This window comes from Poecilia mexicana, unplaced genomic scaffold (assembly GCF_051168715.1).
Source record: "Poecilia mexicana isolate PSO_F unplaced genomic scaffold, ASM5116871v1 scaffold_14, whole genome shotgun sequence".
Classification (NCBI taxonomy): Eukaryota; Metazoa; Chordata; class Actinopteri; order Cyprinodontiformes; family Poeciliidae; genus Poecilia; species Poecilia mexicana.
Window position 1 is genome coordinate 17,971,093 of NW_028263383.1, and position 13,605 is coordinate 17,984,697.

General features: G+C 38.5%; 2 protein-coding genes across 2 annotated transcripts in view; both read right to left on the reverse strand.

Moving 5' to 3' along the window:
- The window catches only part of cxadr (CXADR Ig-like cell adhesion molecule), a 44,433-nt gene extending 40,366 nt beyond the window's left edge, over positions 1-4,067 (reverse strand). The window contains exon 1 of the mRNA XM_088012299.1: positions 3,826-4,067. Coding sequence (XP_087868425.1) covers positions 3,826-3,877 — 52 coding nt within the window. The 5' untranslated portion in view covers positions 3,878-4,067. The remainder of the gene's footprint in view (positions 1-3,825) is intronic.
- Positions 4,068-6,580: 2,513 nt separating this feature from the next.
- btg3 (BTG anti-proliferation factor 3) lies at positions 6,581-12,768 on the reverse strand. Its single transcript, XM_014967686.2, has 5 exons — positions 12,646-12,768; positions 10,823-11,028; positions 10,574-10,711; positions 7,803-7,995; positions 6,581-7,134 (listed from the first exon to the last, which is right to left on the reverse strand). Exons 2-5 carry the CDS (start codon positions 10,993-10,995, stop codon positions 6,931-6,933), a joined length of 708 nt encoding a protein of 235 aa, XP_014823172.1. The 5' UTR covers positions 10,996-11,028; positions 12,646-12,768; the 3' UTR covers positions 6,581-6,930.
- Positions 12,769-13,605: the final 837 nt, after the last annotated feature.

Sequence of the window (13,605 nt, forward strand, 5' to 3'; positions counted from 1 at the left end):
TATTTTGGTGTGCAGCAACACAAAAGGCTTGCCTTGGAACAGAGAGCGAACCACTGAGGGAGATAGCGACACGGGTTGGTATAGCCCAAACCAAGCTTTTACAGTTATCTGCTCCCAGCCGACCTCAACAACTGAGATTTTACTCAACGGAACCAGTAGGTTTCGTCTTTGTTAGTAGGACAAACTGCTGTGCGCCTTCATGTAAAATGGGTTGTGTTAGCACAAGATGGCCAATTACGTTACCATCATGCATTTGGATTTAATAAAAACAAACCCAATATTCACTAAAACATATGTATGTATGAAAAGATTTGAATTTGGTTCCAGAAGATTAGAAACAATAAAACTGTTTGTGTGGAAGAGGCTATTTTTCATATGTTTTCCACTAAACGTCCCATCTACTGACGCTTCGCTGTAGGAACTCACTTAAGAACCCAAGTATGACTAATTTTTCTGTTTCTCTCGGTTTCGTTAAGCTGGAAGAAAAACTATTTGCTGGTGCTATTACATCTCTATTGTTTACATGCAGCTAATTAGAGGAAAGAAACCATGTCTGGTTGTTTCAGTAAATTCAATTTTTTGCCCGCCATTTTGCCTCATCTCTTCTGTCAACATCTTGCGTCGCATAAACAAATCGACAGGGAAAAAAATGGAGCAGACATATTCCACTTGTTGTTTAGCCATTAAAGAGAGCTCTCCACATTACCATTCATTTCAAAGCCAAGTCAGAAGAATGCCATGAGTCCTGCAGCTATTTGTTCTTGTCTGCCGAAGTGGAACGGAGCTCACATAACGAGACCATGGTGCTATTAAGATGGTAATGAGGCCAAACTAGCGTGGACACAACAATATGAATCATGGGACAAAGACAGACTCAAAGCAACACTCTGCTGGCCTTATATTACACACAATAACCGGAATCGGTACATGCAGAGATGCGCTCAAAGATCCGTAACAAAGAACTTCTGCATTTCATTTGACTCTGCAACTGAGTCAGACCGCTGGAATGCAACTCCCCTGTCTGTAGCTCGGTGGCTAACCCAGCAGAAGTCTCCCGTAGTTCAACATGCACCATGACATATCACTAACTAAAGCCAAAAGACAACTGGGTGGCTAATGTTTCACTCTATTCTTCACAGAGGGAGGAGTGATTGTGTGGTTCCAGTTCAAATTCCAGCACACTAAATGCCACGCCCGTACTAATGAGATCAAGCTGTGTATTTGCTCGTTTTAAAAACAAAGAATGGGTTAACTGTGCTAAACATTAAAAGATACCAGTCAAGTTTGGGGGTTTTTTTTTACACTAACAAATGCACACCATCAATAAAAACAACCTACCTGCATAATGGTCTGTAGATTTCGACTATCACATTTTACACAATGCGAAGTCTCTTGAAAGCACGCCGAAGAAAAATATTCATGGGCATTTGCGTCAATGACATCACACGAGTCATTGACCAGGTGGCGTTAGTAAAGACTACTACAGATTAGCCACTTTTGATAAATTTCAGCTAATTCTCAAGCATTTATAATCTAATCTAGTCTGACTTCTTAACACCTCTTCCATGGGTTTTGATTGGTGCTAAATGTTCCCCAAATATGCATAGCAGGCTTTCCCTCAGTGTATTATAAGCCTGGCTGGCCACCAGGCTTTACTTGGGCCCCCAACAGGCTTAGCATTGCTTATGTATTTTTTTTATTTTTTTTATGTTTAAGATTTTATAGTTGGTGTTCAGGTATTAATCTTCCAATACCACATAATTATTAAGTGATATTTTCAAATTTCCTGTCAACTTTAAAAAAAAAAACTTAGCTCAAAAACACGGCGGCTAGCTGGATGAATTGCTGCTGAGCACCCGAACCACCGGGCTGAGCAAGTTTTCTGGGGGAAATCTTGCATAGTGTATGCAATTCCAGCAGATTCCCATCTCCCTTCAGTGCTTTGTTTGAGATTTCTCCCACTGAATTTGATTATTTGATTCCTCAGGAGACATTTCATCCTATCCAATCAGCAAACAGAAGGAGTTGTGAAAGATGACGTCAATTTTGCGCACTGTTTAAGAGCTGTAGTCTACCTTATAGGGCTGGAGTTTGGAAGTGGACAAAGTGAATGAAGATATTCAGTCAGTCTTGGCTACACTTCCAAACATTGAGCATTGAAAGTCAGAACAAGATTAATGTTTAAAGACATTGGCTAAGATGTAGTCTGGCTCTGCACTTCTCTTTTCGCAGTGGGGGATGGATGTTTACGGCACACGCAATTTTCGGGAAGCTTCCTAGCATAGCTTCCTTCCCAGTAGAGCCGGCGCATTACATATGTGACAGCCAAACGTTAGCAATTGGGTAAAATCAAATCAACTCCAGAGGCTATTAGCATACTAAGATACACCTCAAACGTTTTGCTGCATGAAGTCACTACCTTTGCAGGAAGTCGAAGAAAAACATTACGAGATGAGCTGCAAAGAACGCTTATTAGTTGTTTTATGCTGTGATCTCACCAAAGGCACATGGACAATGTTTCAAAACACAAAAACAAAAGAATGACAAAATGTGACAATAAAACATTGCTCTTTTGGTGACAAACTTTACCTAAAGCTTGTTTGATTTACACATGAATGATGACTAGAAACTCAAAGTAAAACACCACGTGTCTTCAAAATAAAACGTGAAAAGGATCTGATTTGATTGATTGAAACATATGATCTTGATTAGAAACTGGCAAAATTGCACAGATAAATCCCCAGGGGACAAGAAGAAATATATATATATATATATATATATATATATATATATATATATATACACACACACATATATACATATATATCATCCAATCAGGTGTTTTACACAACACAATGCACTTCCAGAAACGCCAAGAGCCAACAAAAATCCCTTTACGGTGCTGATCATTAAACTTTAAATAGCTGACTTTCTTCCTCTGAATCATTTAAACCAGCAGAGAAAATAAATCTGCCAACATGAGCAAACGTGTATTTAAGTTGATATGAAAGCCGGGATTTCAGACTGGATAAGGGGGTAGAGACGGAGAGGTGGGGTGGAGGGGTGGGTTAAAACTGCTGGCAGATGGCAGACTAAAAAAGCAGCACTTTGAAGTCCTCCAGCCACAGGTTTAAAAGCGGATCAAGCTTTTGTGTTCACCAGCGAACGATAAACCAAAAGACATCGCACACATGCAGACGTTTGTGACATTGAATTAAAAACAGCCCTGGCATTTTAGCTGCTATCATAAATCAATACATTTTTAACTAGTCGGTAGAAGGCAGCCACCAAAAGAAACTGATCAAATTAATAATCCAATACCCTGTAACTTTAACATGGTGGCTGATTAGGATAAAACGGAGAAATGTAAATAATTGCCGAATTTCAATTTCGTTCCGTTATTTCCTGTAGGACGGCTAGGAATTAGTGACAAAATAAATAGCAGACCTATTAAAAATCAAACTTTACAACAGTTATTTCAATTAAACCTCACTTTGATAGCACGCTTGTTTGAGCTTACTAGCTAACTAATCGACCTTTGACTCCCAGTTTCTCCCTACGGAGTCATTTAATTAGTTTACATTTATATGTGCTTTAGTTAACGTCAACTATCAACTTCGACTGATACAAAACCCTCCAAAAATTAAGCACTTAGTCAAAGCTCGACGAAAGCAGTTAACAGTCAGAGGCTAACGACTGACCATCCTGTTGGACTGCCCTGTTTTTTTTTGTTTGTTTTTTGTTTTTTTTGCTCCGTTGTCGTTTTTACTGGGGGGAAAAAATCATCAAAGTACTCAGCTTTCGTGTGGTTGTCTGGAAACTTACCTGGGAGGAGGCTCAACAGCAGAAAGCAAAGCCGGGGGTTCGAAAGCTCCATCCTTGTGTGAAATATCCCAACAGTTCTTTGGAGAAACTTGCCGAAAGAAGTTGCACCGATACCGACAGGAAAACGTCAGCCTCGCTCTGTTTCCACCGAAGCATCCAAACTCCACTCCGCCTCCTCCGCTGCTCCCCGTGCAGGTGCACAGCGAAGCGCGCCGCAGGCCGTCACGTGACACCCACAGGACGCGCGCATAGACGGTTCAGGGACGCCCCCTGCTGGCGAAAAAGAAAACGGACAAGGTCATCGAGAAATACGTCGTGTCAAGAGAGTTTTGTTTTTAGTAATTAATCATCCTATAAATTTGATGGATTTAACGCTCTTAATACACGCAGTGGTGATAAGATTCAGGATGAAAATAATGCACAATGTTCTTGATGGCTGAATATATGGATATATGGTAAAAGAGGTGACACATTCAGTACCCATCTTTACAAAGTTCCTTATAAAGCAGAATTGGAGAATTGGGCAGATGAACTTTCAGCAGGGCTAGCAGTGCTTCCAGAAAATATTCTGGTACCAGCCTTTGCTTCCTTCTTCCTCATTTTGTCACATTACAGGCTTATTAGTATGGATTGAAATGTGATATCAAACAGCCCCTTAATGACAAAGTAAAAGCTTGTTTTCAGATATTTTTGATAAATTAAAAAAAATAAACATTTAAATATACCTTTTGCAGCCTTTCTTAACTCAAACTTGAGCTCAGGTGCATCTGATTTCCACTGATCATCCCTGAAATTAAATGATTTCAGTCCACCCGATGTAAATTTAGTAGAATGCACATGTGGAATGGTACAGGGTTTCACGGCTGACATTGAATAAAACAAAACAATGAAGGCCAAAGAATTCTCTTAGACCTCTGAAATTGAAAGTTTCAGAGGATCACAGTCCAAATCTGCATGTGAGATACAGTTGTTATTGTACGCATGTGCGAGCAGGCACAGAGACTGTTGCTGTTTGTAATGAAGTGTTCATCCTGTCCAGGCCCTAAGAGTTATCCAATTGATTAGGTTCTTCTTTTTCTGTCTTTTCTCAATCTGGCAAGCTAACACTTGTTGAATTTTCATCTTGCACATAGCAAATCCATTTTGCTCTAGGCTCTTTATACAACAGATCTTATGTTACTGTATCACGTGGCTGTTGTTTTTCTCTGGAACATGTTCTCTGCCCAGGGACTGCAGATTAGCTGTCCTAGTAACAATGGAATACAATCAGAATATGCATTTCTGATTGATATCCAGTGGTGTGCGCAAACATTGTGGGAGGCAGGTGCTTGAAAATAGAAATAGGGAAGAGATAGTTTTTAATACGGGCAATATGACTTTCATGGTCAGAAGAGGAAGTAAGGACAAAACAATAGGAGGTCCCTATTTCTGTTCCAGCCAGTAGAAATAGGGAACTCCTTGCAGTATCAACATTGAATCCACTGCAAGAAAATATTGCTGTGCCTTGAGTGTTTGGTACAGTTGAAATTGATGTCTCAATCACAACTTATGCTTCTAGGCCAAATTGACTGGAAGTTTGGGTGGTTAGTGAGGTTGGACTCCATTTTGCCACCTTTGCTTCGAAATCTTATTCAGATACTTTTCAGTGACTTGACTCGCTAAGTGAAACAGGACACACGAGCTGATGTTATCAAGCCTTTATCTACGTCAATTACAATTTTCTGCTTGCAGCTAATTAAAATATATTGAAGATTAGAAGGTTACATCAAAACAATGAAGAAAAACAAAACCCTATTGACACAGAAATGTGATCTTAATGAAAATTCTTTAATACCTCCTCAGAACATATGTTCTAATTTATTTGATAGCAAAAACAGCTTTATAGATAGCAAAACAAAAAGATGCCAGGTTGTCTACTTTAAATCCTGTTCTGAGTGTTGCAGCCAGATGTTACGGCATATGTTGGCAATATTGAGGGTTTTAAATTCACACCAAGATAAATACAATATTTATCTTCCTTTAGCACAAACATATCTTCAGAAAAGAACATGTACTGAAACTGTTGCTTGTTGGTGCAAAGCCTATTTATATAAAAGTAAACGTTGCATTTAATTGGTAAATTAACATCTGGGGGGAAATCAGAGGCACAGAATACACCTTGTTTGAAGTGTCCACAGTCCGTGATTGTTTGGGGTGTTTTCTGGTGTTTTGTCTACTGGATTTTTTTTAAAAATCCTCAGTCAGAGCAACCATTGACTCATTTCTACTGAGAGGTTTTGATCTTCATGCAGGACTTGGTACCGGAACGAACTGCCTAAGATACCAAAAGCTGGTTCATTGTTACTGTTTGATTGCCCAGCAAACTGACTGATCTCCTCCATGTCGCCGTGACGACGCTATTCATGCAAAAAGGAACCCCAGTCAAGTACCGAGTACATAGAACTGAACATGCGGTACTTTATAGAAGCCTGAAATTTCTATTTAAAGTGTCGTTTTTTATTTTTTAAATTATAGGTTGTTTTCTAAAACACTAATTTTGGCATTAGCTGTAAGCCATTATCATCAAAAGTGCAATAAATAAGTCTTGAAATATTTCACTCCTATCATGAATCATTATAATTGAGCTTCACTTTCTGACAAAAACTAAACTTTCTGAAGTCATTCTTATATATATATATATATATATATATATATATATATATTTTAATGTACCTGTACGTTATTTGAACAAAACAGCAGAGGAATAAACAAGGTGTGATGCTTGGAAATGTTTAATAAAAGTTTATAACATTAAGCCTATACATCTGAAAATCTTTGCTTAATAAATAAAACATTTCATCACAAAGGACATTAAGCTGCATACATGAACGTCTCCTGTAGTAAAAATACAGTACTTCACAAAATTACACATGTAGAATTCCAATTTTATTGCCTAATTTCATACAATTTATTCCAACTATAACAAAAAGATCTAAAGTGCAAAAAAGACTGAAAAACAATATTTGTGTTATAAAAATTCATGTTTCTTTAAAAAAAAAAAAAAAAATCTCAGTCAAAGTTTTTTCTAGGTTTAATGTCCAGTGTGAACAACAAGCACCGTGGTCCCTAACTGTAACTATGTGCCACGTTCTGTTGCGTGTCCCAGTAGTCGGGGCACGCTCTGTAGACGGGAGGGATCCAAACGTTGCTCCTCAACGTGTGGGAGGCTCTGCCGCGAGGCCTGTAGCCGTAGTGAGGCCGTGGAAGGATGTGACCCTTCCCAGGCACCATCTTTTTGGGGTGCCAGGAAGGGGCTCCAGGGTTCATGGTCTAAAAAGAGAGGAAAGGTCATACTTTAATTTTGGTTCGCTGAACAAAAACAACGGAGCATCATAGCTGTCAGACATAGACGGTGATGTTTTATTACATTCCTGGTTCAAGCTACACAAGAGTTCTCACTGTACAACTAATGGGAACTCAAAATACACAAAAGAAAAAGTGCCCTTAAAGAATTTAGAGGAGCAGAATTATGTTTCTTGGGACATAGTGCCATTTTCTATCACAATCAGGTAACTATGCTACCTTCAGTTGTTATAAAAATGCTATATATATATATATATATATATATATATATATATATATATATTAAATATGACTTAAAGAAAATGTTACTTCATAATTCAATGCCTTGAAATTGGACATTTGTCTCTTTAAAACATGTTACTACTGGCAGAAAAGATGAAGATGACGGCAGGAAGACAATGGCGTGGCATGATTTTTAATGACTTATCGCGTGAACAAACTTTTTCATGTTTTGTTTTTTATTATGTTCCTTATTTAATGGAAACGTTGCGATTACAAAAATGTATTTTTCTGGCATTAGTAGAATATCTACAACGTTTCGCATACATTTGTAACAGAAATGGAGCTGCTGAGAAAATGAAAAGAGCCAGGCCAGGATTACAAGATCCTACACAGGACAGGATAGAGCACAGTACCTGGTGGGTCCAGCGGCTGTTGGGGACAGTGAGGGGGGAACTGCTGGTGCTTTCCTCGTCAGAAGAAGAACCTGAATGGTAGTCCGATGTCACTCTCTCCAGAGCGCTGGTCACCTTCTTTGCAACATCTTTATCATCCTCATCATCACTCCTGAAAGTGGCGACTGAGAAGCAAGGATTTTGCTCTCCATACCTGGCAATTGGAGAAAATAAGGAAAACATCAACTACAGACCATTCTGTTGGAGAAGAAGAAAGGCCTCTATGCTGGACATATTTTTTGTTTTGTTTTGAATGAATCTTTGAAGAAAAAAAAAAAATCTTATCTAGGGTTGAGATGATTGATTACTGAAATAATTGTAAACAAATTTAGTAATCAGCTAATTGTTAACTGGAGCATACAGAATATGCAAGGCAACATATTCAGAACAGCAATTAAAGCCAAAGCTGTACAAAAAAAATGCACATATTGCATTTAAGATAAAAACAATGCTGTCTGTAAAAATGTTTTTAATAAACTCCTCAGGTGGTAAATAGTTTTAATTCAATCAGTTCAGATTTACTGAGTAGGTAACATTTTATTACAGTTTAGGCAATAAAATATTTACTTTCTTATTTAAAAAAGTAATGACTTTATTTATCTATTTGCATCTTTTAAGATGTAAAAGAAATGTAAAACAATGTAAAAAAAAAAAAGAAGAAAAAAAAAGGCTGAAGTAGTTACAGAAAACGAATGGGTAACACTATTTGAAGGGTCAATAAGATTGACATGACACTATGGGTGTAGCGATACAATAATTTCACGATACGATATACGATATTCTGGTCACGATACAATATGTATCACAGTATTTGTTGAACGATAGAATTCGCTACGATTCAGCGCATCTTTACGATTTTCTGAAAGATTTTAGAAGGACAGAGTGATTTTAGTGACATTTTGTGTTCCATAGACTTGAATTTAACTAACTGAAAACTGATTAAAAGCACCAACTACACAATACCTGACTCTGATTGGACAGTCTAACAGTCTGCAGTTGGACAAAATGAATCAAAGATGCAGTGAGAGAATTAGTTTGTCATTTAATTCATGTGGATTTGACCTAAAACTCAAAAGTTTAAACGGTAATCCAGGAGCAGAGTGGGGAGATTATCAGCCTCTGTAGACTCTCAATATGCAAATGATTGCACTTATGATTTTTCTTTTGGACACTGTGGCTGCATTTTGGAGTAAAAATGCAGCCACAAATGCAGTCTTTTGGACTATGGGGAAAAAGGCTTTTCTACCTTGGCTCCCGGAGTTAGCCGTGGCTGTAAGCTGCTTTCTTCTAACTGATAAAGTAGTGGCTCCGCCTCATCCCGTAGTGATGACTCCTTGCAGCTACGCAGCGCCGCTATTCCCCTGCTTGGATCTCTGACTGCCAGGATCTCATAGTACTCTCAGTCTCTGATACTCTTTGTCTGTTGCTAATAAGAATGATCGATCAGCCATTATCATCATGGAAATCCTCACTGCGCCGTGGGTTCTGGCTGCATTCCTCTTCGTCTTCCTGCTCAAAACACAGCGCCACTTTGGATGTTATCAACCCATGTTCATTCTTCAGGTAATCCTTTATATACAGAACAGAAAACGCTAAGCTAAAAACTAATTACGAAGTGAATGCTACCAGTCGAAATTTGCATTAATTTCGCAATCTCACTGCTTTTGCAGCTGCTCCTTTCGCGCCGCTACTCCTTCCCGCTTCTCTTTCACGGTTACTTGCGCAACTTTACTTCGTTTCTCAGTAACAAAATGCAGCCCATCATTATTTATTGAAGATTTTACATTTCCAAAAACACAGGAATCTAATGTTTTGTTTCGTACATTTGGAAGCTCATTCCCTCTCACATAATCGGAAAAGCCGGGGAATGGCGGCGCTTTTGATATTTGGAAAAATATGGTTTACTAATTTTAGCATAACTCCGGTTATACTTGGCCTATTAACACAATTTAAAAACTGGTGTGTAGTTTATAATGTGCACTTTGAGCTCAAGTTGAAAGTTAGACTGAGGGAAGTGGAGTCTTGCTGCTACGCCGTAACAAACTAGACATTAAAAAGGGCTATACGGCTATGGACCCCTATGGTTTCACAGATGGATACTCGCGGGTGAAAAATCGATACTTTCCCAGGGCGGAAAATATCAATATATATCGCCCAATCGATTTATTGATATAGCTCTACATGACACTGTTATAAACATGACATAACACCTGTCATGAACATAAAGGAGTCTTTATAAATGTCTATAAGTGTCATTCGGTAAATAATGACATTTTTAATGCAAAGTTGCTCTAAAAGGTGCATTAAAAGTGGCAACTTTGCATGATTTTGTAAATTATGATAATTTAATGCAAAGTTGGCATTGTTAATGGACTTTCAATGCAACTTTGCATTAAAAGTGTCATTATTTACCGAATGACACTTCATGACAACAGTCAAACATTCATAAAAACTCCTTCATGTTCATGACAGATGTTATGTCAGTCTTATGCACACCCCTTCAAATAAAGTGTTACCAAAGAATGTGCCTTTTTTTGTCCTGTTAACTGAATAATAGACAGATTAATCGATTATTAAAAATAATTATTAGTTGCATCAAGAAGGTATGAAAATTATTTTTTGTTATGTGTATTAGAGGAAAGTTTTATCACTTTTGTAATATTAAATACCTTGTAAAACATCTAGCAAATAAAAAAACAAAAATAGAAGAAGAAAGGTTGACCAAGTCTCACCTGCAACAAACCTCTCCAGGATCCACCCACAGCGTGAGCTCACGAGGAAGTCCCAGGTCACTATATTTTATCCCGCTCTCCCGGCAAGCCCGAAGGAGATCCGGATCCTGCCTATTGAATCTGTTTATTCGGATGCACCTGAAAAATCCCCCCCCAAAAACAAACAAAACCATGTTTTGTTTAACAACTAAAAGCTTATTCTCAGTACAGACTGATTTAACATTCAGTGCTGTTAATTATCAACAGTACCTGTATGCCTGGCCTTTGCTGGGGCTTTCGGGGTACCAGTGACCCTTGAACTTCTCCTGTAGCGCAACAGCCAGCCTCTCGATAAACAGCTCGATCTTGTCAGATTCCAGCTTCTCCCCTTTCTTCACGAGTCTCTTAAGAAAGAAAACCACTGCTGCTATCTCTCGCATCATGTTTCACGTCTGGTCATTACGGCTCGTGAGCTCCTGCAAGAAAATTGGAATTGAATGAGACTCACAGAACCAGACAAGTGCCTTGTGTGTTTAAATGTTTCTTTAGACAAATTACTAGCCTACATAACATAATCAGTTTGGTACTTGCATGTGAAACTGAACCTCTCTACCTCTGCAAAGGTCTGAAAATCAACCACTGTCCTGTTTTGCTCTTCTGTGAGAGCCAGAACCCACTGTTGCCAACTTAGTCACTATATTTACAGACTTTTCAGGAAAAAAATAAATAAAAAATTGGAATCGGCACTTTTAAAGATCAGTGATCAGCCAGAAAACTGCAATCGGTGCACCCCTACAACACAATACTCACCTGTCCAAAAGCAAATCACAAGTCCACAGAAATTACACAATACAACAATTTTAAGAGCCATCAAATTTTTCGATTTCTTTTAATTTAGCAGACAAAGTGTCAAGTGAAGGTCTTTGTTGGAAATGAGAAACTGCCCCTCCTTCCCAGATAAACAGATTGGCTAAAAATGAAAAGCATGAATATAAAATACCGAGGCCACACCAAAAATCATTCCAGTCTTTGTAAACATTTCTCCAAGTTATACATGGAAGCGAATCTGCCATCTGGAAACGTAAAGTTTACTCGTGCACAGATGGCAAATTGGCTCATGTAGATGCCTGGTTTTTGTTTTATGGAGCTCACTGGTGTTGTAATTACAGTAAAGTTTACATTCTAACAAATCAGGGTGAAATTAGAAGCTTTATGAGAATGTAAAATGCATGCTATTTTACTGACTGGTATTTTCCTAATTTATATCTTAAAAAAAACACTGAATGATGGTTATGATCGCTGCATTTCCATGTGACGTTTACACAGATTGCATCTGATAATTTATCATCTGCTATATCTTGCATAACTTTACTGTATATTACTGGACCAGTGTCTGAAATAAAAGGTAGATAAAACTGTTGAATTTCTTCATTTTTTACGAACTACCGATTTAAAGTTTTTGAGAGAAAACATTCAGAAGCTCGGTGAAAACTGAAGAACAGTCAACTACCCTGGTTAATGGCCATTCATAGCGCTTAGCGTTTTGTTTCTTCGCGTTCGCTTACCAAAGATCATTCCAATGAGGGAAAGACGACACTAAGGTAATAAGCCACTTTCAAAAGCTACGACAACGTCTCTTACGAGGAGATGGACCCACTCAAGTTTAACGGTCTGTTAATTAAATAGGTCCTGGAAAGGCGGGCTGTGACGCAGACGTTCCGTTTATTCCCGCACGGCACGCTCCATAACAAAGCTAACCGAGGCTAGCTAGAGCTAACGGCTGGGGACGAAACAGCTGGCTCGGTTCGCTCATAAATTAACTCAAAACTAAAAAGGAACCGGTATAAGCATTTTAGCTATAATTCCAAGTCGTTTGTGTGTATAGAAAACAATTACTCTCTTGTTATAATCGAAACCAAGCACAAGCTACATAATTACCACGCTATGTTACGGCTAACATCTTCATCTTGCTAACAGCCCGGGTAAGTTGCCACGGCTACAGAGGAAAAAATACAACAGCAAAATGTAACAGACAAACAACACGGTCCCATTCTTATTAAACCATAGCGCCCAATCGTTTGAACTCAGGTTACCTTATATATCAACGACGTCCCTCGCAGCATGGACTAAAAATGAATGGTCAGAAATGTGTGGTTAACGGAAAACTCTTGACTCTCCATGGTGACTCCGCCCATTACAGTTTCGGCTCCGCCTACTCATTTTCCTCATTGGTTAAAATTGAGTTCTGCATCGCATTCATTGGTTGAATATATGTCTATCAATGGTGAGTCATTTTTGTGACTCATGTCGTTAGCTATGTGGGTTGCAATCACGGGTGTAACGTTGCGTTACCCATCCTCAAACATTGAAAAGGTGGACAAAGATATTTTTTTAAATTGTTTTCAACCTGAAGGTAGCGTTGAATTAAGAATATTAAGGTGTTTTTTTTTTTTATAAGGTATTGTAAAGCTTTATGCGCTTTTTTGTCCTCAGGGTGGCGCTCTTTATGCGTTTATCCCATGAGGGCTGTGGGCAAGAAGGCTCTCCTGTATTACAGTGTATCTGAAAAAGCCTGACTAAAGACACTCGATGCAGGACAGCTTGTGACTTTCTTTTCAGTGGAGCCTTCTCCCGAGTCAGGTTAAGACTCCCACAGAGCTGCTCTGCACAAGCTTGTAGGACTCGGGGGCTGACAGCATCTGGACCTGTTCTGGTTCAGTAAATATGACGATAACAGTATCACGTTGCACGTGTAACTGCAGGGGGCAGTGTCGCACCACAGAGTGAAATATTGGGACACAAAGATGTGCTTTGTGCAAGCAACCAGTGATGATTTGGCCATGCAAAAAAAAAAAAATCCCCCCCATACTCTTCACCTCATAGAGATCACTTGCTTCATTGTTGAACTTTGTTTTTCCCTTTCCTTCCTTTTCACAATTATTTAAAAATTATGATAAATTACATTAAAATATGAGAATGTAACATGACAAAATGAGGCAAATTGGGTGTGAATACTGTAAATGCGCTACTTAAAAAAAAAAGTTTGTAATTGG

Coding starts and splice junctions, on each gene's coding strand:
- btg3 (XM_014967686.2), bottom strand. CDS start 10,995: ATGATGCGAGAGATAGCAGCAGTGGTTTTCTTTCTTAAGAGACTCGTG. Junction 10,712..10,822: donor AGCAAAGGCCAGGCATACAG/GTACTGTTGATA, acceptor GGGATTTTTCAG/GTGCATCCGAATAAACAGAT. Junction 7,996..10,573: donor CCTGGAGAGGTTTGTTGCAG/GTGAGACTTGGT, acceptor TCCAATTGCCAG/GTATGGAGAGCAAAATCCTT.